Source organism: Arachis hypogaea, chromosome 17, assembly GCF_003086295.3.
Source record: "Arachis hypogaea cultivar Tifrunner chromosome 17, arahy.Tifrunner.gnm2.J5K5, whole genome shotgun sequence".
Taxonomy (NCBI): domain Eukaryota; kingdom Viridiplantae; phylum Streptophyta; class Magnoliopsida; order Fabales; family Fabaceae; genus Arachis; species Arachis hypogaea.
This window is the reverse complement of record NC_092052.1, coordinates 70,858,537-70,884,342: the sequence shown is the minus strand read 5'-3', so window position 1 is coordinate 70,884,342 and position 25,806 is coordinate 70,858,537. Positions and strand designations below refer to the sequence as shown.

Sequence of the window (25,806 nt, the reverse complement as noted above, 5' to 3'; positions counted from 1 at the left end):
GAGTTGTCATAAGCTTCCAATCTCAAACATTCTAATTCCGCCAATTGAAGCTTTCTCTCTACTCCGGCCCCACCCAAGCTCATATTACACTCCTTTACGGCCCAATAAGCTTTGTGTTCAATCTCTACCGGTAAGTGACATGCTTTACCATATACAAGCCGGAAGGGGCTCATGCCAATGGGTGTCTTGTAAGCCGTTCGATAAGCCCATAGTGCATCGGAGAGTTTAATGCTCCAATCTTTCCTATTCGGCTTTACAATCCTTTCCAACACATGCTTGATTTCCCGGTTAGAGACTTCGGCTTGGCCGTTTGTCTGAGGGTGGTAAGCCGTGGCGACTTTGTGGATGATGCCATATTTTCTCATGAGGCTGTCTATTCTTTTGTTGTAAAAGTGGGATCCTTGGTCACTTATGATTGCTCTTGGGGCGCCAAAGCGACAAATGATATTGTTCCTCACAAAAGAATACACAACATTAGCGTCATCCGTTCGGGTGGGGATTGCCTCAACCCATTTTGACACATAATCGACGGCTAACAAGATGTAGAGAAAGCCATTGGAATTTGGAAATGGTCCCATGAAGTCGATTCCCCATACGTCAAAGATTTCGCAAAAAAGCATATTTTGTTGGGGAATTTCGTCCTTCTTGGAAATATCTCCAAACCTAATACATTGGGGACAAGATTTGCAATAGAGGGAAGCATCTTTGAGAAGAGTTGGCCACCAAAATCCGCAATCAAGGATTTTTCTTGCCGTTCTTTGGGGCCCGTAGTGACCACCTCCTTCGGAAGCATGGCAAGCGTCCAAGATTGCTTGGAATTCGGTTTAAGGTATGCACCGTCGCACTATTTGGTCCGCTCCACACCTCCACAAATAGGAATCATCCCAAATATAGTATTTGGATTCGCTTTTCAGCTTATCCTTTTTGTGTTTGTTGAGATTGGGAGGGAAAGTGCGTGAAACCAAATAGTTTGCTATTGGGGCATACCAAGGAACCACTTCCGAGATTGCATGCAAAGCATCTAAAGGAAAGGAATCATTGATAGGAGTGGTGTCGCCTTTTGTGTGTTCGAGGCGACTTAAATGGTCCGCCACTAGGTTTTGGGCACCGCTCCTATCTTTGATTTCCAAGTCAAATTCTTGTAATAAGAGCACCCAACGAATTAATCTCGGTTTTGATTCCTTTTTTGCCAACAAGTATTTTAGTGCCGCGTGATCTGAATATACTACTACCTTGGAACCAAGAAGATAGGCTCGGAACTTGTCCAAAGCAAAAACAATAGCTAGAAGTTCCTTTTCGGTAGTAGTGTAGTTGGATTGGGCTCCGTCTAATGTTTTGGAAGCATAAGCTATGACATAGGGGATCTTACCCTCGCGTTGTGCTAACGCGGCTCCTATCGCATAATTCGAAGCATCACACATGATTTCAAAGGGTTGAGTCCAATTGGGTCCTCGTACAATAGGGGCTTGTGTCAATGCTACCTTGAGTTTGTCATATGCTTCCATACACTCCTTGCTCATCTCAAATTCGGTGTCTTTTTGTAGTAATCGAGAGAGAGGTAAGGCCACCTTGCTAAAGTCCTTGATGAATCTCCGGTAGAATCCTGCATGTCCAAGAAAAGAACGGACTTCCCTCTCGGAGGAGGGGTAAGGTAAACTGGATATGACATTTATCTTTGCCGGATCTACGGAGATGCCCTCCTTTGATACTATGTGTCCCAAAACAATGCCTTGTTTGACCATGAAATGACATTTTTCAAAATTTAAGACAAGGTTTGTTTTGGTGCATCTTTCTAAGACTTTTTCAAGGTTACCTAAGCAATGCTCAAATGACTCACCATACACACTAAAATCATCCATGAAAACTTCCATTGATTGCTCTAGAAAGTCCGCAAATAGGCTCATCATGCATCTTTGAAACGTTGCCAGTGCATTGCATAGGCCAAATGGCATACGCTTGTAAGCATACGTTCCAAAGGGGCAAGTAAATGTAGTTTTTTCTTGGTCTTCTAGAGCAATATGAATTTGGAACTATCCGGAGTAGCCATCAAGAAAACAATAGTATGATTTACCGGCTAACCGATCAAGCATTTGATCGATAAATGGTAGTGGAAAATGGTCTTTTCTTGTGGCCGCATTCAATCTTCGGTAGTCTATGCATACTCTCCAAGAATTCTGCACTCTTGTTGCTATAAGTTCACCACTTTCGTTTTTGATTGTTGTCACGCCGGACTTCTTTGGCACTACTTGGACCGGGCTTACCCATTCGCTATCCGAGATAGGGTAGATGATGTCCGCTTCAAGTAGCTTAGTGACTTCTTTCTTCACCACCTCAAGAATGGTTGGGTTAAGTCTCCTTTGAGGTTGTCGGACCGGTCTTGCTCCTTCTTCGAGAAATATGCGGTGCTCGCATACTTGGGGGCTTATTCCCACTAGATCCGCCAAACTCCACCCAATTACCCTTTTGTTTTTCCTCAATACATTCAGCAATTTTTCTTCTTGTTGAGGAGTTAACTCTTGAGCAATTATCACGGGTAGCTTTTGGGCTTCATCAAAGTATGAATACCTTAAGTGAGGTGGTAGTGGCTTCAATTTCATCTTCTTGTCATTCTTTGAAGTTTGAGTTTCCGGATGGTTTGTGTGGTGTGTGGTGTTTGGTTCGCTCGACTCTTCATTTGCTTCTTTGACCATGCACTTCTTATCTAATCTTGCAAGATGCACTTCAGCTACTATGTTATCGATTGGGTCACACCGAAATAGGGAATGGTTCTCCGGTGGATGCTTCATTGCTTCCTCTAAGCTAAAGCTTACAATTCTTCCATCTATTTCAAATGAGTAGTTCCCCGAGTAAGCATCAAGCTTAAATCTAGAAGTTCTCAAGAAGGGCCTTCCAAGTAGGATAGATGATGCTCTTTCGGTTTCGCTTGATGGCATTTCAAGGACATAGAAGTCAATCGGAAACACCAACCCTTTTATATTCACCAATACATCTTCCGTAACACCCGCTACGGTTATTATGCTTTTATCCGCTAGGATAAATCTTGCCGTCAACCTTTTTAGTGGGGGCAAGTTCAATACCCGGTAGACGGAGAGCGGCATGATGCTAACACATGCTCCGAGGTCACACATACAATCTCTAAATTGAACTCCATTGACGGTGCAAGTGACCATACAAGGGCCCGGGTCATCACACTTCTCCGGTAATGTTCCCATCAAAGCGGAAATAGAACTCCCCAATGGGATGGTTTCCAATTCAAGAATTCTATCCTTGTTTATGCATAAATCTTTGAGGAATTTAGCATATCTAGGAACTTGATGGATGGCATCAAAGAGGGGGATGGTTACCTCAACTTTCTTGAACATTTCTACCATTTTGGGGTCGAGTTCCATGCGCTTTTTAGCTTTCTTTGCAAGTGTTGGAAATGGAAGTGGTTGAGCAATTTCTTCTTCCAATGTTCTTTTGGCCTTGGTTGTCTCCCTTGTTGGTTGGGCTTCATCCTCAACTATGGCTTGTGGTGTCTCCTCTTCCACTACCTCTTCTATATCTATTCTCTCTTCCTCTTGGGCGGTTGTGATAGGACTTGAGTCCTTTGCTTCCTTTTCTTTTAGTTGTGTACCGGATCTAAGGGTGATGGCATTGATGCCCCTTTTGGATTTGGTTGAGGTTGAGAGGGAATGACACTTTGGATTGGGGGTTGAGGAGTGGGGGTCGATGGTGTGTCCATACGTGCAAGAAGAGCTTGTAGTGTAGAGGTGAGGCCGGTGAGGCCGGAAGCAAGTGTGTTTTGTAATTCCTTTTGGCCTTGGATAATGGTCCGGAGTGTTTCATCTTGGTTGGAGGGGGTGGTTGCATATGTGAGTTGAGGGGTTTGTGATTGGTTAGGTGGTGGTCTTTGATGTGGTGGTTGATATGTTTGGTAGTTTCTTTGTGGGTTTTGTTGATTGTATGGTTGATTTTGTAAGTTGTATGGTCGGTTTTGTGAGAAATTTTGCGAGTTGTTATTCCATCTTTGACCTCCTCCATTGTTGTTGTTATCCCTATTCCCTTGTTGATGATTGTCTTTCCAATTTTGATTATTGTGTCCACTTCCTTGGTTGTAGCCTCCTCCTTGATAAGGGTGCCCTTGGTTAGGATTACCTCCTTGGTAGTACCCTTGATTAGGGCGGTCATAGAAATTATGGGTGGCCGCCAAAGTGTTGTCTTCTTGAAGGTTTGGGCACTCATCCGTGTAGTGAGAGTAGCAAGAGCAAATGCCGCATACTCTTTGAGGGACCAATTGTTGTTGGTTGTGTTGTTGAGATGGTGGAGGGTGTTGTTGATATGATTGAGGTTGTTGTGGTTGTTGTTGGTTCAATTGGAGTTGCCTCAAGACGGATGTCATCTCATTCAAGGATTGAGTTAGAGCGGTAGCTTCACTACTAGTTGATACCTCGTTCACGGTCCTTGGACGGTTGACTCTTCGCCTCATATGTTGATTGGATTCGGCTAAGTCAATAATAAGTTGCCATGCCTCCTCCGCGGTTTTATATTTGGACAAAGAACCATTGCTAGAGGTGTCCAAGAGGGTTCTATCTTGCTCTCGCATCCCTTGACATATGTATCCAAGCAATACTTGAGTGTCGAGCATGTGATTAGGACACGCATCTAGTAATTTGTGAAACCGTTCCCAATACTCATAGAGTGGTTCCGTCTCACCTTGCACAATACAAGACATTTCTTTCCTTAGCCTATCCATCTTTTCCGGGGGTAAGAATTTATCCAAGAACCCCCTTCTAAGTAGGTCCCAATCGGAGGTAACTTCACTAGAGAGAGTGTAGAACCATTCTTTGGCCTTGTCCTCAAGAGAGAAAGGGAAAGCAAACAACCATATAGCAACTTCATCGGACCCTTCCCGTCTAGTGGTTGAGCATATGCGATGGAAGTCCTTGAGATGTCGAATAGGGTCTTGTGCGGGAAGCCCGTGAAACTTGGGTAGGAGATTGATCAAAGCGGTCTTCAATTCAAAATTCGCATTCAAATTGGGGTGAGTTACATGAAGGGGTTGAAGGACATAATCCGGTGCACCCGCTTCCTTGATGGTAACTCTCCTTGGAGCGTCCATGGTATTAGTACCTAAAACAAAAGAAGAATTGTTAGTGAGATTGATGGGAGTATGATTAATGCCTTCTTTGAGTGACGGTTCAATGTTCACTTGTAGTAAGGTGGTTGAGGTGGTGAAAACCTCTTCACCTTTTCGAAATCTTAGCCGCCTCCGAGCTTGTCTAAGATGAAACAAAGTTCGTTCTATTTCCGGATCAAAAGGGGCTAAGCTCGGATTCGGTTGTGAACGCGTCATGCAATGAAGGAGAAATGGAATTCATTGTAACGATGAGGAGTTAGTCAATTGAGCAATTTACAATGAAGTGCAACTATGTACATATATACACACTTAATCCAAAACAATAACATGGCACACTAAGCAAATCCCCGGCAACGGCGCCATTTTGACAAATGAATTTTTGCCGGTGTAGAAATTATCAAATGATCAATCGTAGTATAGTCTAAACCGACGCAAAATCCTTCATCAAACAAATCTACAATCTATATCCGAGAGTACTAGTCTCCCGAGTCGTTCTCCCTTGGAATTGCCAAAGTGTGCATCTTATTGATTTAGTAAGCCTTGTTGGAATTCTTTGAAGGTTTTAGCAAGCAATGAGAAACAAACAATCAATTATCAAAAGACTTGGCTTAGGGTTGGCATTAGAATTTCTATCCTTATATTCCATTCAATATTGACAACAATTAGGCCTTGCTTCATTTAGTTATCCCCTAGGTATAGAGGGAAGTCAAACGAAAGCAATCAACTTGAGTCACAAGTCCTAGCTTCACCTTATGTGAATCTAGCTTTAGTGCACTCCAAGCCAACTAGCAATCCCTAATTCTAAATCAACTATTGATACAACTATTCAACTTCTTCCAAGGACCAAACCCTATGCCAAGTGTGAAAATTCTACTCCATAGCTAGTGTTCTCATTTTATCAAACATGTGATGAGCAAAAAGGGAAATCATAGTAAAATGAGAAGAAAAGTTGAATTGAAAGTATTGCAACACAAAGATCTAACAACAAGTCTCAAAGAGTAGCAATGGAAATCAAATTCTCAAAATAGGAATGAAATCCAAAATTACAAAGTTGAATCCTAGATCTATGAGAGTGGATCAATTACATCTACTACTTGAAACTAGAGAAGAAAATCTATGACATGAACAAAGTGGAGTGAGAATTGTGATGGATCTCACCAAAAAGTCATTGAAAATCCAGAAATTAGATGAGGATGAACCCTAGTGAAGCTTGGAATCTCCCTCTTCTTCTCCCAAAAAGTGTAACTAACTCTCCTCTCTCTCTAAAAATATCTAGATCTAGAATAATGAACTAACTAAGTGTCCTTAACCCTTGTTCCTTTGGTCTTCTTAAGCTTTTCCCGCCAGGGTGTTTCTCCAAGAGTGGGATCCTCAACTGCCTCCATGCCTAAGTCACGTGACTTCTTAAAAAATCATATTCGCAAATCGGCGCGTACGCGCAAGGCACGCGCACGCGCCGTTGAGACGTCTTGTAATGTGCACGGAGGCATGATGTACGCGTGCGCGCCCATGAAGATCCTGGCTTAGCCGCTTCTCAAGCCGGCTCTTGGCTTTGGCTCCACGTTACCCTATCCGCGCGGGCGCGCAAGGTGCGCGCACGCGCCCATGTGGAAATCTCCAAAGCTTAATCCTCATGCTTCCTTCCCTTGTACCCGTCTTCCTTCTCTCTTTCGGTCCATTCCTACTCTATATCCTGAAACCACTTAACACACAAGTCACGGCATCGAATGGCATCAAGAGAAGATTAGAAATGTGTCTATTTTAGTGCGAAATAAGCATGTTTTCATTCATGAGGCGCAACTAGGAAAGGAATGCAAAATCTTGTATTTTTATATAGAAAGTGTGTGGAATCATTGATAAAACCCCTGAAATCAGCACAAGATAAACCCTCAAGTTGGGGTTTGTCACCTGTCCCCTCCAAAATGTCCTCCATAGCACGAGCTATGGCAATTCCACAAGACCTCTCATCCCTCTTCTTCCGAAACACATCTTCTCAGGATTCCATCTGAACACTTCTTGAAGAGATATGGTTCATCCCAAACAAAATACTTTGCGTCATTGATGAGCTTTCTTTTTTGATGTTTGTTGATTTCTGGGGGTGTAAAGCCCCAGTTGCCTTGAAAATGGCAATATCTGCAAACCAGGGTGCTCTGTGAACCGTCATCAACTGCTCATCTGGGAAGAACTCATTTACACTTGTATCATGTGTTCCTCCTTTATCATGAGGGATTCTGGATAGGTGATCTGCTACCTTGTTCTCCACTCCTTTCTTGTCTCTAATTTCAATATTGAATTCCTGCAACAACAAGATCCATCTTATTAGTCTTGGTTTTGATTCTTACTTGGCAAACAAATATTTAAGTGTTGTGTGATCTGTGAACACAATCACTTTGGCACCAATGAGGTATGATCTAAACTTGTCAAATGCAAAAACTATTGCCAGTAACTCCTTTTCAGTAGTAGTAGTACAGTTTCTTTGAGTATCATTGAGGACTTTGCTGGCATAGTATATCACATGGACCAAGTTATCTTTCCTCTATCCTAACACTGCCCCAACTGTGAAATCAGATGCATCGCACATCAGTTCAAATGGTAAGTTCTAATCAGGTGGGGAAATGATAGGGACAGAGGACAACCTCTTTTTCAAGTTTTCGAATGCTAGCATGCACTTTTCATCAAAGATAAATGGTGTATCAGATACAAGGAGATTGCTTATGGGCTTGGCTATTTTTGAAAAATCTTTAATAAACCTTCTGTAAAAGCCAGCATGTCCTAAAAAGCTCCTAATTGCCTTGACATCACTTGGTGGTGGTAGTTTTTCAATGAGTTCCACTTTAGCTCTGTCTACCTCAATGCCTTGGTTAGAAACCTTATGGCCAAGAACTATTCCTCCTGTCACCATAAAGTGACATTTCTCCCAGTTCAGGACCAAATTAGTCTCTTTACATCTTTTTAATACCAGGGCCAGGTGATTTAGGCAATTAGGAAAGGAATCTCTAAATACTAAAAAGTCATCCATAAAGACTTCGATGAATTTCTCTATCATATCTGAAAAAATGGAGAGCATGCAGCGTTGGAAGGTTGCAGGTGCATTACATAGCCCAAATGGCATGCGCCTGTAGGCAAACACCCCTTATGGGCAAGTGAATGAGGTTTTCTCTTGGTCTCTCGGATCAACCACTATTTGGTTATATCCTGAGTAACCATCGAGAAAACAGTAATATGCGTGTCCTTCAAGTCTTTCCAGCATCTGATCCATGAAAGGGAGGGGGAAATGATCTTTTCTTGTAGCTTCATTGAGTTTTCTGTAGTCTATACACATTCGCCATCCTGTGACGGTCCTTGTAGGGATTAGTTCGTTCTTCTCATTGGGAACTACAGTGATTCCTCCCTTTTTTGGGACAACTTGCACGGGGCTGATCCATGGGCTGTCTGAGATCGGATAGATCACCCCTCCTTGCCATAACTTCATGACTTCTTTCTGTACCACTTCCTTCATGACTAGATTCAGCCGTCTTTGGGGTTGAATGGATGGTTTGGCATCATCTTCCAACAGTATCTTATGCATACATATGGCCAAACTAATTCCCTTCAAGTCAGCAAGGGTCCATCCAATGGCATCCTTGTGCCTTTGTAATACTTGGAGGAGCTCCTCCTCTTGTTCTTGGCTGAGAGATGAGTTTATGATCATTGGATAACTTCCATTTTCCCCTAGATATGCATACTTGAGAGTGGGCGGCAGTGCCTTTAGTTCAAGTTTGGGTGCTTCTTTCTTTTCATTCTTCTCTTCTAGTGTACCCTGAATATGAACCTCAACTGTTGCAGCCTCTTCGTTTGATGCTGCTTCCTCTTCTTCTTTTAACCCCTCAAGTTCTTCTTCTTCAAAAGTCTCTTGTACTACATCTTCCAGTGAGTCTAACCTCATACATTCTCCCAGTGGTTCTTGTGGGTAGTTCATGGCCTTGAACACATTGATCATCATTGTTTTATTGTGTAGTCTAAGGGTAAGCTCACCCTTTTTGGACATCGATGATAGCTCCAGCAGTGGCTAAGAATGGTCTTCCCAAGATGATAGAAGCCTTGGCTCCTTCCTTCATATCCAACACTACAAAATCTGCTGGAAAGATAAAGTCTCCTACTTTCACTAGCAAGTCTTCTACTATGCCGTGAGGAAACTTGAATGATCGGTCTGCGAGTTGTAAGGCCATTTTTGTTGGTTTGGCCTCCTCAATCTTCATTTTTCTCATCATAGCCACAGACATCAGATTTATGCTGGCTCCTAAATCATATAGAGCCTTTTCCACTGTGATTTCTCCTATAATACAAGGAATCTGAAAGCTCCCAGGATCCTTCAATTTCTGGGGTAGTTTATGCTGAATGATGGCACTACATTCTTCTGTTAGTATCACAGTTTCGTTGTTCTTCTAGCTTCTCTTTTTGGTCATCAATTCCTTCAAGAACTTGGCTTAGAGTGGCATTTGCTCTATTGCTTCAGCAAAGGGTATGTTAATCTGTAGTTTCTTGAAGATTTCTAGAAATCTTGAGAATTGGTTGTTGTCCCCCTTCTTTTTCAATTGCTGAGGGTATGGAGCTTTTGGGACGTCTGGCTTCAGCATTTCTCCTTTTTGCTGTGAACTGGGAATGGGAATTTGGACTTCATCTCGTTCCTTTTCCCCTTCATTTGAGTTCTTCTCTTGTGATTCCTTGGGAATTTCCTTCAATTCCTTCCCACTTCTGAGGGTGATAGCCTGACATTCCTCTCTTGGGTTTAGATCGGTGTTGCTGCACAGGTTGTGGCTGGGAATTTGCTTGAATAGGTAGTCAATTTATGTCTCAAGTTTCTTGATGGCAGCATCCTGATTCTGAATATTGGACCGTACTTCCTCGCGAAACATTTTACTATCCTGAACTTCTTTGCATATTCGTTCAAGTAGGGTCTCAATCCTTGAGAGTCTATCTTCGAATGATGGTGAGTTGGAGTTGGAGGGGTGAGAATGGCCATTTTGGTTTTGATATGGATGTTGAGAGGTGTTGTTAGGTGGGTGCTGATATGATCTCTGTGTGGAATGTTGGTGAGCTGCATTGTTGTTAGGGTTGTGGCATCTCTGATCTTGGCCTTGGTCTTGTTGATTTTTCCACCCAAAGTTTGGGTGGTTCCTCCAACCAGGATTGTAAGTTTTGGAGTATGGATCATGGTTTTGCCTAGATGAATTTCCAATGTAGTTAGCTTGTTCCTGATCATCCTCTGCCTCTGTATTCACTCCTTCTTGAGCTGGTGATGAGCCAGTGATTGCTGCTACTTGATTCCTCTCCATCTTCTTGGTAAGGTCAGCCAACTGCTTGGTGATCATCTTGTTTTGGGCCAGCAGTGCATCCACATTGTTTAGCTCCATTACTCCTCTAGTGTTGCCTCTTTCAGAAGCATAGAAGTAGTCATTCTCAGCTACAGTCTCAATGACATCTATAACTTCTTCAATGGTCTTCTTCTTGTTTAGAGATCCCCCGGATGAGTGGTTTACTGCCTTCTTTGATTCCTAAGAAAGACCTTCATAGAAAATGTGTAACTGCACCCATTCATTGAACATATCTGGCGGGCACCTTCTTGTCAAGTCATTAAACCTCTCCCATGCTTCATAGAGAGTTTTACCATCTTGTTGCCTGAAGGTTTGTACCTCAGCTCTCAACCTGTTGATCCTTTGAGGAGGATAGAATCTCGCCAGAAATTTGTTCACCACATCTTCCCAAGTTGTTAAACTCTCCTTCGGGAAGGATTCCAGCCATTTAGATGCTTTGTCCTTGAGTGAGAAGGGAAACAGAAGCAGTCTGTAGGTGTCAGGATAAACACCATTAGACTTCACGGTATCACATATCCTCAAGAATGTGGTGAGATGTTGATTGGGGTCTTCTTGGACACTTCCTCCGAATGAACAGTTGTTCTGAACGAGGGTGATGAGCTGTGGCTTTAGTTCAAAGTTATTGGCACGTATGGTTGGCTTTTGGATGCTACTTCCACAGTTCCCTGGGTTTGGGTTTATGTAAGATCCCAGAACCCTTCTCTCTTGTCCCGCATGATGCACTGGACCTTCTCTGCCATGGTTGTGAGCCTCTTCTTCATGATGGTTCTCCATATTTTCATCCATGTCTGGTTCAAAATACTCCTCTTCTTCCTCAGCACTAACGACTCTCTTTCCTCTTGCTTCCCTCCTTAGTCTAAGGAAGGTTCTCTCAGGTTCAGAATCAAAGGAAGTTGAAGCCCGGCTTCTTCTACCTGTCATATAACCAACAAGGCACAAGCAAGAAAGAGATAAATGCAGGAAGTATTCTTGTCAGAAATGTTGTTAGTGTGAGTGATGCAATATATCAAACAGTTAGTGGGTTAGTGAACTGAATTGTAACAAATAAGAGAACACTACAAACAGGTAATGGGTAAAGGAAACAAAATAACTACAACTGAAAGTAAATCACTCAAATGAAATTAAATCAAACAAAAGAAAAAAAATGATCAATCTAGTTATCCACTAATCTAATCATTGTTGATACAAAATTAATCCCCGGCAACGGCGCCATAAACTTGATGCACGGAAACTTGTCTCTCAACAAATTTTCCTTCGGCAAGTATACCGAATTGTCGTCAAGTAAAAACTCACAATAGAGTGAGGTCAAATCCCACAGGGATTGATTGGTCAAGCAACTTTAATTGGAGGAATGTTCTAGTTGAGCTAAGCAGAAGTTGATTTGAGAGTTGCAGAAAATTAAATGGCAGGAAAGTGAATAGCAGAAATTGTAAATGCTGGAAATAAAGAACTGAATATAAATGACAGAAAATAAATTGCAGAATCTTAAATGGAAAATGGGGAAGACGAACATAAAAGTAAATGGCAGAAAGTAAAGAGAATGGGTAAGATCAGAAATGGGGAATTCATTGGGCTCAGGAGATGTTGCATTCTCCGGATCAAGTTCATTTTCATCTCTTCCTCAATCAATGCATTCATTGATCTCCTTGGCAATCTTAAGTGATTGAATTCCAATTCCTTGGTAATTCAATATCTCAAATCTTGATCAATAGCCAATTCCTTGGTCTAATTGCTCATGAGAAGAGATGAAGTATGATCACTGATTATACCACATATATTTTTAAATCAAAGTATTCGGAGAATTATATGTCACCATATCCGTCCAAACCCCAATTTGGTCCAACATAAGAAAGCATTTCTAGCATGATCTCTTCATTCCTATTCCAAGGTTTCGAAGAGATCCAAGTATGAATAGCTTCTTTTCCAAGATAACTACCCAATTGGATGAAGATTGAAAGCTTTCTAGTAAAATCAAGAGAAAAGAAAGAAGAAGAATAATGAAAACTATTATTGATGCATCAAATTACAACAGAGCTCCCTAACCCAATGAAAGGGGTTTAGTTGTTCATAGCTCTGGGAATGGAAAACAAAGATGGAAAATACATTTTGAAAGTAAAAACTAGAAGTTGCAGAGAAAGTAAAATTATACAGAGAGTGGTTCTCAATGCCAAAAAGCCTCACAAGCTCCCCTCTCTAGTTCAAAACTACTCCTATATATACTACTCTTCTGATCTTCTAGTTAGCTCTTCAAGTCTTTGGATATGGGCCTTTGGATCTTGAGTTGAAGCAGTTTAGAGTATTCAGTGGGCTCAGCTTTACTTGCAGAGAAAGTGTGAAGTAGGCATGGACTTTAGCTAAGACGTTAGTGGCGTTAACGTTAAGTGAAAATGTGGGTTCGAGAACGTTAGTGATAATCACCTTTTTCACTAACGTTCCTAGCCCAAGATGGTTCACGTTAACTTCAATGTTAGTGGCACTAACGTGACCACTAACGTTGCCTCTTGGTCCATTGCAGGCGTTATTGGCGTTCACCTTTGCCAATAACGTTGCTCTTAGCCCCCTTTTTTCTCACGTTAGAGTCCATGTTAGTATAACTAACGTGGCTCTTAACGTGGGCATGCCTTAGCCTTGAGAGCGTTTGTGACACTTACCTTAGTCACTAACATTCCAAACGCCCCTTCTCACGTTACTGCCTCACGTTAATTGACTTAACGTGGTGGTGATTGCCATCTCCAACATTAGTGACAAAGATGAGTGTCACTAACGTTGGCTCATCATTTCTTTCCTCCACGTTAGCTTCCAAGTTAATGCAATTAACGTGGCAACTAACGTGGGTCGTAGTGGCTTGGTCCAACGTTAGTGACAAAGGTGAGTGTCACTAACGTTGGCGATTCCTTGCTCCTCCCATGTTAGAGTTCATGTTAATGTAGTTAACGTGACTCTTAACGTGGCTAATTGCCAATTTGGAGCATTAGTGGTATTCACTTTTACCACTAACGCTGGAGCTCCCTTTCTCTCCACGTTAACTACCACGTTGATGTAGTTAACATGGCAATTAACGTGGGTCATGATGGTTTCGAAGGCGTTATTGGCAATCACTTTTCTCATTAACATTGCAAGTTTATTCCCATTCCACGTTAGTGGTCACGTTAATTAGATTAACATGGCTGCTAATGTGGCTCTTCCTTGCTTCCTTTGTCCTGAAATCAAGCAAATAAAGTGCATCAAAGCTCTAATCCAAGTTATGAGACATGCATTATCCAATTTGTCATTCAATTCATGCATAATTCTCATAAAATCACATGAAATTTACAATGTTTGCTTGAATCAAGATGTAAGTGATTATCTACCCAAAACTTGCTTATTAACTAAGAAAATGTATGAAACTACCCTAAAACAGTAAAGAAAAGGTCAGTGAAACTGGCCAAAATGCCCTGGCATCACCTCCCAATCAAGAACTACTCCTAAAACTTCTTGACATTATCAAATCTCAGAACTCCTCGTGCAACTTTCTATCAAACATAAATATGTAATCTTGTAAGCATTTCCTGGTGTAAGAACTGCGATTAATTAACCGTTTAATTAAATAATTAAATTTGCCCAAAATAGGATCCAAAAATTTAGAATGTTAATTAGAAAATTTAAATATGATTTTTCAACTTAATAGATTTTTCTGAGTTGGAAAATGTAATTTTTTACAAAAAATTATGTAAAACCGCATACCAGTAAATTAACCGGTAGTACCGGCTTAAATCTATCTGGTACTGTGCGAGAATGATAAAAACTATAAAAAAAACTTAGAAAATTAATTAAAGTTAAAAATCGGGCACTAATTTTAAAGGTTTGGGCCAAACGGGCCGAAAACACTAACGGTTAGACCAGGCCTAAGTTGGGCCCAAGCCCAACATATATAAGTTCATTAAATGAGCCCCATTCAGCTCATTCATTACTCAAACACAACAAATGCAGCTGAAGTGAGGAAGAGAGCAAGGGTTACAAGAAATACTATTCACATCTCATTTCAATTGATCATATCTCGGGGTACGGTTCTCCGATTCCTATGCCGTCGGTGACTATGTGAAGCTCTCGCCGAGCCCGTTAGTTCTATCTAACCTTTGTTGGCAAGATTTTGAATTTAACTCCCCATTCTTCTGTTATAAGAATTTTGAAACTTTAGGTTTGGTTTTTGAGATTTTTGTGATTTTAGGTGTTTAGGTACACTCTAGCACTTGGTTGCTATTGGGTTTTGCTCCCAAAACTGTTGGGTAAGGTAAAAATTTCTTGAACCCTTATAGATTTGTGAATTTGATGAATCCTAGGTATTGGAGGCTTGGTATGGACTCAATTTGGTCTATGGCACATATTGGGAATCGGCCAAGGTATGGTTTTAGTTTCCTCTATGTAATATATAATATTTCTGGACACTTAGGCTAGTTGACCATAGGATAGGTTTCAATTATTGATAATGTATAATGATTCTTGGTGATTGTGATGAAATTGATTAATTATGATAATTGTGATGAACTATATTGTGGTTGTTGATGAATGGTATTAAATCTTGAGGTTGACGATGAATGATGCTAGTTGTGATGATTGGTAGTGACAGGATGATAATCGATGAGTGTATTGGTTGAAAAGTGGTTCTAGTATGATGGATTTGGTAAATTGGGGTTGAGAATTATGAGGATAATGTAAGGTAAGAGAAAATTTGGTAATCGTGGTAGTTTGACATGAAAATGATAAGTTCCAATGAGAATTTATATGTGTTGTGGTTTGAAATTGGTTTGGTTCAAAGTCTTGAGAATTAGAGAACCTTGTTGAATTTTGTGAAACTTGATTTTTGATGAACTTTGACAGATCATATCTTGAGATATGATTTTTGAAATTGAATGAATTTTGTATCAAATTAAAGATAATTTAAAGAGCTTTAAAACGGTATAGATTTTGTAGGAAAAGAAGTGATCGTTGGAAGTTGGTGTCAAAACTCTGAATTCTGTGATGTTGCAAAATTTGTGATTTCTGGTTTGTGTGTGGACGCACACTACTGTGCGCGTGCTCTGAACCGTGGCTATGTTTTGACCTGTCCGTACGCACAGCCTTGTGCGCACGCACTCCCTGTAAAATTTAGAAAACGTGTGTACGCACACTCTGGTCCACACGCACATACAGGGAGATGCCTACTGTTGAAAGTGATCACACACTCTGGTACGCATATACACCCTGTGAAATTTGCAAGTTAGGCGTACGCACAACATCGTGTGCACGCACACGCTGGGAAGTGCATTCTATTGAGGGTGTTCGCATGTATCTATGAGTGCATTTAAAACTTTTATCTTCTGTGCATACCCACACCTTTATGCGTACACACATTTTGTGAAAATTCTTCTGGGAGTGCGTGCACAAAACCTTATCCGTACACGCACTGCCCTGTTTTTTAAATGAAAACCTTGTTTTTAACAGTTTTACCTTCCCGGCAGGCTTGTAAACTTCCATAACACTTATCTAAGATTCTTTAGCTTATTTTTAGCCGTCAAAATATAGAGAATTCTCTAAGTGAGTTTAGTTAGGTATTTTCCGGTAAAAAGTTTAGAAGATGGAGACTTAGGTTTCTAAAGTTTATGAGTGGACCGTTGGAGTATTATGTTGATGATGAGTATGATAAACTGTTGGAGTAAAAATTGAATATGTTCATGGCAAGTCTGGAACTCGAAGATAAAGGATGAACTTATTACTGGTATTGTTGAAATGCTATGCGCCTGACAAGGATGGTGGTTAATTCCGCTTGTCGATATCGCAGCGGTGGCAAAAGGACGGTGGTTAATACTACTTACGTTGAGATGTGAGGTCTGTGGTAGAGTATCTCACTCGCATCCTTTCGGATCACAAGAGTGATATGTGGTCAGGACGACATTTTCGTCATCTTAGAGCTAAGGGACGGAATGATAATCTTGTCATATTCAAGGATCTGAATTCTAGAAGAATTGTGCCATGCCAGTCTTGGATATCTAGAAGACCAAGAGTCCGTCTCAAAAATAGTGGTGCTGAAAGGGCAACAATTCATAAGGCCCATTAGGCTAAGTCAGGACAGCAAGAAGCCCAATAATGCTTTTCAAATTTAATGGGAGGCATAATTTATTATTAATTTTCGAATTTTTAGGTATTTATTTTGGTTTGTTTCGTTGTTAGAGTTTGTTGGAAGATTTGATTTACTTTTGATTTGCTTAGTAGTATTTTTAGGGATTTTAAATTTAAATCAAATCTGATCTAATCTAATAAGATCAAATCTGATTTAAATTAGTTATCATATTTTTAGGATTTTAAAATTCAAATCAAATTTGATCTAATCCAATAAGATCAAATCTGATTTAAATTAGTTATCTTATATTATCTTTTAGCTAGTTTGTTTGGGGTCTATTTAAACACCTTCTGGTGAGACAATTTACAAAAAACTTTGATGAATAAATTTTCAGTTGCTGTTAAGCACGTTTATTATGTGAGAAGTGAGGTGAGTGATTTGCTTCGCTTGTTGCATGAGGAAGATTGAAGGATCCAACACTAAGGTGATCTGCGTGGTGGTTTCTTTCAGTTTTCGTCCCTCTGATCTAGGTTGTCAAGGACAGGTCCTTTGAAGGTTTAGTAGGGAATCCTTTCCGGTGACCTAGGTTGCTAAGAACAGGTATCTTAGAGGTCTAGTAGGAAAAACACCCTTTATCTATCCTTGTGTTTTATTTTCTTATCATTTGGTATCAGTTACAGGTCTTAGGTAAATTCTTATTTATCTACACGTTCCATGGGTCTTGTTTAGTCTTTTTTTTCTCTTTAAATTTTCTGTAAATTCATGTTAGAGTCAAACGAAAAAAAAACGAAATTTTTTTTCTTTTTTTAATTTTGTTTTTGCAATTATTCTATCTTTAAGTCAGTGTCTGAAAAAATGATTGAGTACGAAAGTGATGATGACGGAATCTCATATGTGAAAAAGGGTTTTTGGTTGAAAATCCCTGCATTTAAAGGGAGGAACAACCCTGAAGCTTATTTCGAATGGGAAAGAAAGGTAGAGTCGTTTTTTGCAACTTGCATCCTTTCAGAGGAAAAGAAGGTTCGACTAGTACAAGCCAATTTTTCCGATGATGCCCGTATATGGTGGACTGAATTAGGAAGATCCAGAAGACGGTACAGAAAGAGTCCAATTTGCAGCTGGGAGAAGATGAAGAAAATCATGAGGAGACAGTTTGTGACATCATCATACCACATGAGGATTCGAGTTGTACTATCATCTTACCACAATGAATTTTTTGGAAGATTTTGTAAGTTGCAACAAGGTTCACAATCAGTGATGGAGTACCACAAGGAGTTTTTATATTTGATGGACAAGGCTAATATCAAAAGGAGTCCTGAGGTTCTTATGGACCGATTTTTGTTTAGATTACGCGAAGAACTTGCAGATAAAGTCCAAGGTAAAGAGAGAGCTCTGAGAGATGAAACGTGTGAGAAAAAGAGTCAGAGTCTGAGTAAAAAAGAGAGTTCTAAAAGAGAAACATCTGTGGAGAGTGAGAGTCAAAATATGTTTTTATGCAAAAGAGAGGGATCTGAAGCATGCTAGCTTAAGAAAAAAAGCATTGGTGTTAGTACGATTTAGAAAGTCTTTACTTTCTACCATTGAAACTAACCATGACCTGCCTAGTGCTTTTATTTCACTCTTGCAGGAATTTGGCGATGTCTTTCCCGATGAGCTGCCCCCAGGTTTACCTCCGTTACGAGGCATTGAGCATCAGATTGACCTTGTTCCCGGATCAAGCATTCCTAACCGGCCAGCTTACCGGACCAATCCTGAGGAGACAAAGGAACTACAACGGCAAGTCGAGGACCTTTTGGCTAAGGGTTTTGTGAGAGAAAGCATGAGTCCTTGTGCTGTTCCAGTACTGTTGGTACCAAAGAAGGATGGCTCATGGAGGATGTGTGTTGACTGCAGAGCTGTAAACAAGATCACGGTAAAGTATCGCCATCCTATTCCTAGACTTGATGATATGCTTGATGAATTACATGGATATGTTGTTTTTACTAAAATAGATTTAAGGAGTGGTTATCATCAAATACAAATGAAGCTTGGTGATGAATGGAAAACAGCTTTCAAAACTAAATATGGTTTGTATGAGTGGTTAGTTATGCCATTTGGTTTGACTAATGCACCTAGTACATTCATGAGATTAATGAATCAAGTTTTGCGAGAATTTTTAGGTAAATTTGTGGTTGTTTATTTTGATGATATCCTTATCTACAGTAAATGCCTTGATGATCATATTTTGCATGTTCAATCTGTTTTAGAGGTACTTAGAAAGGAAAAATTGTATGCTAATCTCCAAAAGTGCTCGTTCTGTCTAAGTAAAGTCGTATTCCTAGGTTTTGTGATAAGTTCTGCAGGGATTGAGGTAGATGACGAGAAGGTGAAGGCTATTAGAGAATGGCCCACACCTCAGAGTGTCTCTGATGTTAGAAGTTTTCATGGTCTTGCGGGTTTTTATCGGAGGTTTGTTAAAGATTTTTCTACTATTGATGCACCTTTAACTGAAATCATCAAGAAACATGTTAACTTTAAATGGGATGACGAACAAGAAATTGTCTTTAACACCTTGAAAGAATTATTGTGTTCTGCCCCCATTCTTATTTTACCGGATTTTTCTAAAACTTTTGAAATCGAATGTGATGCTTCCGGAATTGGTATAGGTGCTGTTTTAATACAGGAAAAGCAAGCAATCGCCTATTTCAGTGAGAAGTTGAATGGATCCCGTCTCAACTACTCAACTGATGATAAGGATTTATGTTGGACATTAAGGGTTGAATACATTCAAAGTAGTAAAATCCTAATGGAAGGGGGACCAGAAAAGAATGGGATTAAAAGAGGAATTTATTAGCCAAAAAAAGAGACACAGCGGAAATATAAAAGATAAAGGTTTTCCTACTAGACCTCTAAGATACCTGTTCTTAGCAACCTAGGTCACCGGAAAGGATTCCCTACTAGACCTTCAAAGAACCTGTCCTTGACAACCTAGATCAGAGGGACGAAAACTGAAAGAAACCACCACGCAGATCACCTTAGTGTTGGATCCTTCAATCTTCCTCATGCAACAAGCAAAGCAAATCACTCACCTCACTTCTCACATAATAAACGTGCTTAACAGCAACTGAAAATTTATTCATCAAAGTTTTTTTGTAAATTGTCTCACCAGAAGGTGTTTAAATAGACCCCAAACAAACTAGCTAAAAGATAAGATAAGATAACTAATTTAAATCAGATTTGATCTTATTGGATTAGATCAAATTTGATTTGAATTTTAAAATCTTAAAAATATGATAACTAATTTAAATCAGGTTTGATCTTATTAGATTAGATCAGATTTGATTTAAATTTAAAATCCCTAAAAATACTACTAAGCAAATCAAAAGTAAATCAAATCTTCCAACAAACTCTAACAACGAAACAAACCAAAATAAATACCTAAAAATTCGAAAATTAATAATAAATTATGCCTCCTATTAAATTTGAAAAGCATTATTGGGCTTCTTGCTGTCCTGACTTAGCCCAATGGGCCTTATGAATTGTTGCCCTTTCAGCACCACTATTTTTGAGACGGACTCTTGGTCTTCTAGATGTCTAAGACTGGCATGGCACAATTCTTCTAGAATTCAGATCCTTGAATATGACAAGATTATCATTCCGTCCCTTAGCTCTAAGATGACGAAAATGTCCTCCTGACCACATATCAAAGAGTGTGCAGGCACTATATCCTGGACCATGTGCCGGGCACGATATCCCAAGGGGTTCCCATTTATTTGTGACCGAAAGGTGACATCTCCATGGAGAAGTGTCGGGTTGGCAGTTGAACCGACAATGTGATATCACAGCCAAATAGGACAGGCATTCATCATGTGCATCTTCTATCTGTTTGCTTGCTTTGCCAACTTGAATTGTTTGCCTAATTGTATAACATGATTATTTGCTTCTTGAATTTCTTGATATACATGTTTATACTTGTGCTTTACTTGCATTGCTATTACTTGTGTTTTCTACTAGGATTGAAGAGGTTTGGAAGGCAGTGGCGATGGGATCGCATGGCAGTTAGGCTGGCGAAGGCTGTGGGACAGCAGAGAATTGCTAGATTAGAAATCCACTAAGCTAGATTTCCCTATTATCATTATGGTTTTAAAGTTATGGTTTTAATTTTAGATATGCTTTAAGTTGAATCTTATAATGGATTTGAAGTTCTAGGAATGCCTCTGGCATCCCGAAATCTTATATCTTACATTACTGGGCACTGTTACCTTACTGAGAATCTCCAGTTGTCATACCATATTCTGTTGTTGTTTTTCAGATGCAGATCGCAACCCACCGCGATGAGTTGCTTGATGGTGACAGAGCAAAGGATCTTTATCATGTTTTGGAGTCTTTTGGTTATTTTGAATTAGTTCTCTTACTTTTGTATTTATATTTGTCTTAGAGGCTTACTTTGAGAGAGAGATATATTGTATATGCTGGTTTTACTTTTAAAACTCTGTATGTCTGTATATCACTAGTCAACCTAAATTCCGCGGGCTGAGGCTAGCTCCTTATGACTATTATATTCATATACCTATTTATGCTTTCTTATCTTGTATCTATATCTTGTACTTTAAGTTTGTAGCTACATGTGAACGTTTGCACTTTTGTAACTCTATCTTTGAGCTTAATTCTTCTTCGAGCTTCTCGTATCATACAATCCTTTCTACTTATATGTATAAATAATATTGTATAAGCCATAGAACTATCGTAACCTTTGATTAACCTTTGCTTTACGGCATGAGGTAAGGCTTAGGGTAATTAGGGCGTTACACCAGGCTAGTTGAATAATTTGATACCAAAGAGTCACCAAAAAAAGAATAATTTAATACCAAATAACATTGCTGAGTACTTACAAGGAAGGCACAAAATTCATCTTCCCAAACCTGCTACAAAAGTATTTGTTTCTACATTTGATTATGCAGCTAGTCTAGATACTTTGATGCTGAATCCATGCTTCATTTTCTCAACTCTATGAAAAAAACAATATTGTAGTGTAAACAATCATATAAGAAAACAAAACTAAGTACTTTTTTTAATCAATAAGCAAACAAAACTGAAACTAAGTAGTTTTTTTAATTAAAAAAAATTAAAATAAGACTTAATTCTGGTGAAGAATGAAGATAGATAAATCTCATATACCATCTTCAAATAGTAATTAAACTTAAAATCTGATAAATAAAATAGTGAAGAGAGAAGACAAAAAGATTTTTTAGTAAAGCAAGCTAAGCATTCCACAACATCCCATAATAAATCTACAATGATTTGAAAACAAAAATCATGTTCTCATCATAAACTAGAGATCTTATAGTTAATAAATAATAACTAAAGCATCCTACAGTCCTAACTAACATTAGAAGTGTAAGTGCATTAAATACAAAGAGATAGGCAGTTACTACATAATACAAGAGAGAATGAGCAAAAATGAAGCACTTAACCACATAAGAATAGAAATATACGGAGCATGTGCATGGAAAATCCAGCAAATCAAGTAATAGAGCAATGGTATAAACTAGATAAACATCCACTTCTCAAATGAAAAAATCATCCGTATACATGGAAAAATAAACATCCTCATTGGTTCTTCATTAGCAACTAACAAATTGACCAAAATACCACTCGTGCACCATATTTAAATGGCTTAACTCAGATTCAAGTTCAATTCAACCAAAATTAAACAAAATCAAATCCAAACCACATAATAAAAGAAATATGTGGAGCATGTGCATGTAGAATCCAGCAAATCAAGTAACAGAGTAATGACATAAACCAGATAAACATCCACTTTTTCAATGAAAATAACTAGTGCACATAGTACTTGAACCCTAGATTCACACCCAATTTCAAATGAAGTTACATTATGCTGAGTTATAACTATTTTTGGGTTTCAAAAAACTAATAACAATCACAATCAGGAATTTGAACTTTCATATTTAGCCTATCTAGCAATTCATAGCGTTTAAAACAATTCAAATCTAACATCAATCACATAAACAGTCAGACACAAAATCAAAGAACATCTGAACCCTAAGTGTCAAACAAACATACTCTATAGAGTAGAATAATAGCTTTATACTGACTTTTTGTAATCCAAGAGAGGACGAAGAGAAGCATCGCAATCAGGCAGAGGGAACGGTGATGTTAGATTCGTTGATGGCAGACCAAAGGCGGCGCAAAGAAGACGTGGCGTTCAGCGATAAGTATGGTGCGACACAGGGACACGCGGCGTGCGGATGTCCGGCGGCCAAGCGACGGTGACGGGGAGCTCCTAGTCGACGACCGACGCTCGATGGTTGCACGAGGGAGGCACGCAGGAAGACGGCAGCAGCGAACCCCAAGCGTGAAGGGAAGACTCCAATCGTGCGGGAAGAGCAGTTGAGTAGCGCTGACTGCTCAAGTTGCAGCGAACTTCATGGAGGTTGGTTCTCTAGCGCCGGCAGTGGGCTCTCTTCGGTGGCTGCTCGATCAAATTGGGGGAGGGGATTCCTGCTAGATCAAAAGGGGGGAGATTTAAATGAATAGGATGCATGGTTAAAATTAGGGTTTTGAGGGTAATTGAGAGTGTATTGTGTTTTCATTTTATTGGGTCAATTTTAAAGTTTATTGTACACATTATATATTAAATACATTGGCTCTCCATACTTTTTCTTATTATTATTATTGTTGTTATTGTTGTTGTTATTATTACCATGGCACGTGAGTGATTGTCACAAAATTTGGAGCAAAAAGCGTTTCACCATTGCATAATTTGCATGCATGCATCGATCAGTGAGCGAGCACTGCCGGCGCCATCCATGCACGCAGCACGAACGATGATGAACAAACATGATTGCTCTGCTTTAAACGCCCGATCTAATCCAAACTGTAAAACCGTTGTTCTTCAATGATATCTTGGTGCATCTACAGAGAAACAAGACAAGAATATCATCATCAAAGGAAAAGAGAAAGAGAAAGAAAAAGGGAAGGAATCGGTGGTCCGCTGCTGAAAGGATATGTCGAGCATCGTCAAGGACATCCTTGCGAGCCCGATACAGATGGCGGACCAGATATCAAAGCTGGCGGAGGATGTCCCCAATTTCAAGGACGATTGTCAGACACTCAAGGGCAAGACAGAGAAGCTCTCCGCACTCCTCCGCCAGGCCGCAAGAAACAGCAACGATCTCTACGAGCGCCCCACACGCCGCATCATCGAAGACACCGAGCAGGTCCTCGACAAAGCCCTCACCCTCGTGATCAAGTGCCGCGCCAACACCTTCATCAAGAGGCTCTTTACCATCATCCCGGCCACCGCCTTCCGCAAAACCTTCTTGCAGCTGGAGAATTCCATCGGTGACGTCCAGTGGCTCCTTCGCGTCTCGGCTTCCGCGGAGGAGCGCGACGACGAGTATCTCGGCCTTCCTCCCATTGCCTCCAACGAGCCCATTCTCTGCCTCATATGGGAGCAGGTCGCCATCTTACTCTCTGGCTGCCCCGTGGAAGAACGTGCAGACGCTGCGGCTTCCTTGGTTTCCTTGGCTCGTGACAACGACCGCTACGGAAAACTGATTGTGGAGGAAGGTGGGGTGGCGCCGTTGCTGAAGTTGTTGAAAGAAGGGCGATTGGAGGGTCAAGAGAATGCTGCGAGGGCAATCGGGTTGCTTGGGAAAGATCCAGAGAGCGTGGAGCAGATTGTTAACGCAGGTGTTTGCTCAGCGTTTGTGAAAGTCCTGAAAGACGGGCACATGAAGGTTCAGGTGATGGTTGCATGGGCTATTTCGGAGCTGGCGGCAAACCATCCCAAGTGCCAGGATCATTTCGCCCAGAACAACGCCATACGCTTGCTTGTTAGCCATTTGGCCTTCGAGACCATTCAGGAGCACAGCAAGTACGCCATTGCCAACAAGAACAAAATGTCCTCCATGGACCCCGACGATGACCACAGAAAGGCCTCACTTGATGATCATCGCTACAAACCTGCCCACCCCATGGGGGGAAATCACGCCTCTAGCCAGATGCAAAATCTGGTTACCAACACATTTATGGCGCAGGGGCGCGCGGCCGATGATGCCAAGAAGCAACAGCAACACCCACACCATCATGTGTCCATTGCAGGAACGAGCATTAAGGGAAGAGAGGCAGAAGATCCGGCCACAAAGGCACAGATGAAGGCCATGGCAGCGAGAGCTCTTTGGCAGCTTTCCAAGGGTAACCTCACCATCTGCAGGAATATAACGGAATCCAGAGCTCTTCTGTGTTTCGCGGTTCTGCTGGAGAAAGGGCCCGAGGATGTGCAGTATTACTCGGCAATGGCGCTCATGGAGATCACCGCAGTCGCAGAGCAGTACGCAGAGCTGAGACGCGACGCCTTTAAGCCCACCTCCCCTTCCGCAAAGGCTGTCGTGGAGCAGCTGCTTAAAGTGATCGACAAAGGTGAATCGAACCTTCTCATTCCTTGCATAAGATCCATTGGCAACCTAGCAAGGACCTTCCGTGCAACGGAGACTAGATTGATTCCCCCATTGGTGAGGCTTCTTGACGAGAGAGAGGCCCAAGTGTCCATGGAGGCCGCTATTGCTCTCAACAAGTTTGCCTGTACCGACAACTTCCTCCACGAGACTCACTGCAACGCCATCATCGAGGCTGGCGGTGCCAAGCACCTCATCCAACTTGTTTACTTCGGTGAGCAGATGGTGCAGATTCCCTCCGTCACTCTTCTGTGTTACATAGCTCTGCATGTCCCCAAAAGTGATATTCTTGCTCAAGAAGAGGTTCTCATCGTCCTTGAGTGGTGCACCAAGCAAGCACATCTAATTCAGGATCCTTCCATTGAGTCACTATTGCCTGAAGCCAGAATCCGGTTGGAACTTTATCAGTCAAGGACTACAAGAGTAGGAGTAGGATTCCGCTAGCTCATCAATCATTATATCTTTCGTATACAACTTTCACCGGTTATCTACTCTCTCTCTCTCTCCCCTTCTATATGTATTCATTTGTGTACATATAAAATGAACAATGTTTAATTTGGGTGATCGATCACCCTTTGTCAAATTAATTAGTTTAGACTTGTTTTCCATGGAAATAGAAATTGTATTCTAGATTTTCATTATATAAATTTAATTCAATACCATTCGATCATTGCAAATACAAAAGTTTATGAGGTAATTTTTTTTGAGAGTGTTAAGTAAACGATAACTATTTTAAACAATATTAACAACCACCAATCAAATAAATAAGAATATATTACATCCTAATTTAATGTTATT

The 25,806-nt window shown here is 40.5% G+C and overlaps 1 protein-coding gene across 1 annotated transcript; it reads left to right on the top strand.

Moving 5' to 3' along the window:
• The first annotated feature begins 23,269 nt into the window (after positions 1-23,269).
• On the top strand, positions 23,270-25,530 carry LOC112765846 (uncharacterized). The gene has a single exon (XM_025811705.3). It carries the CDS (start codon positions 23,557-23,559, stop codon positions 25,450-25,452), a length of 1,896 nt encoding a protein of 631 aa, XP_025667490.1. The 5' UTR covers positions 23,270-23,556; the 3' UTR covers positions 25,453-25,530.
• Positions 25,531-25,806: the final 276 nt, after the last annotated feature.

Coding starts and splice junctions, on each gene's coding strand:
- LOC112765846 (XM_025811705.3), top strand. CDS start 23,557: ATGTCGAGCATCGTCAAGGACATCCTTGCGAGCCCGATACAGATGGCG.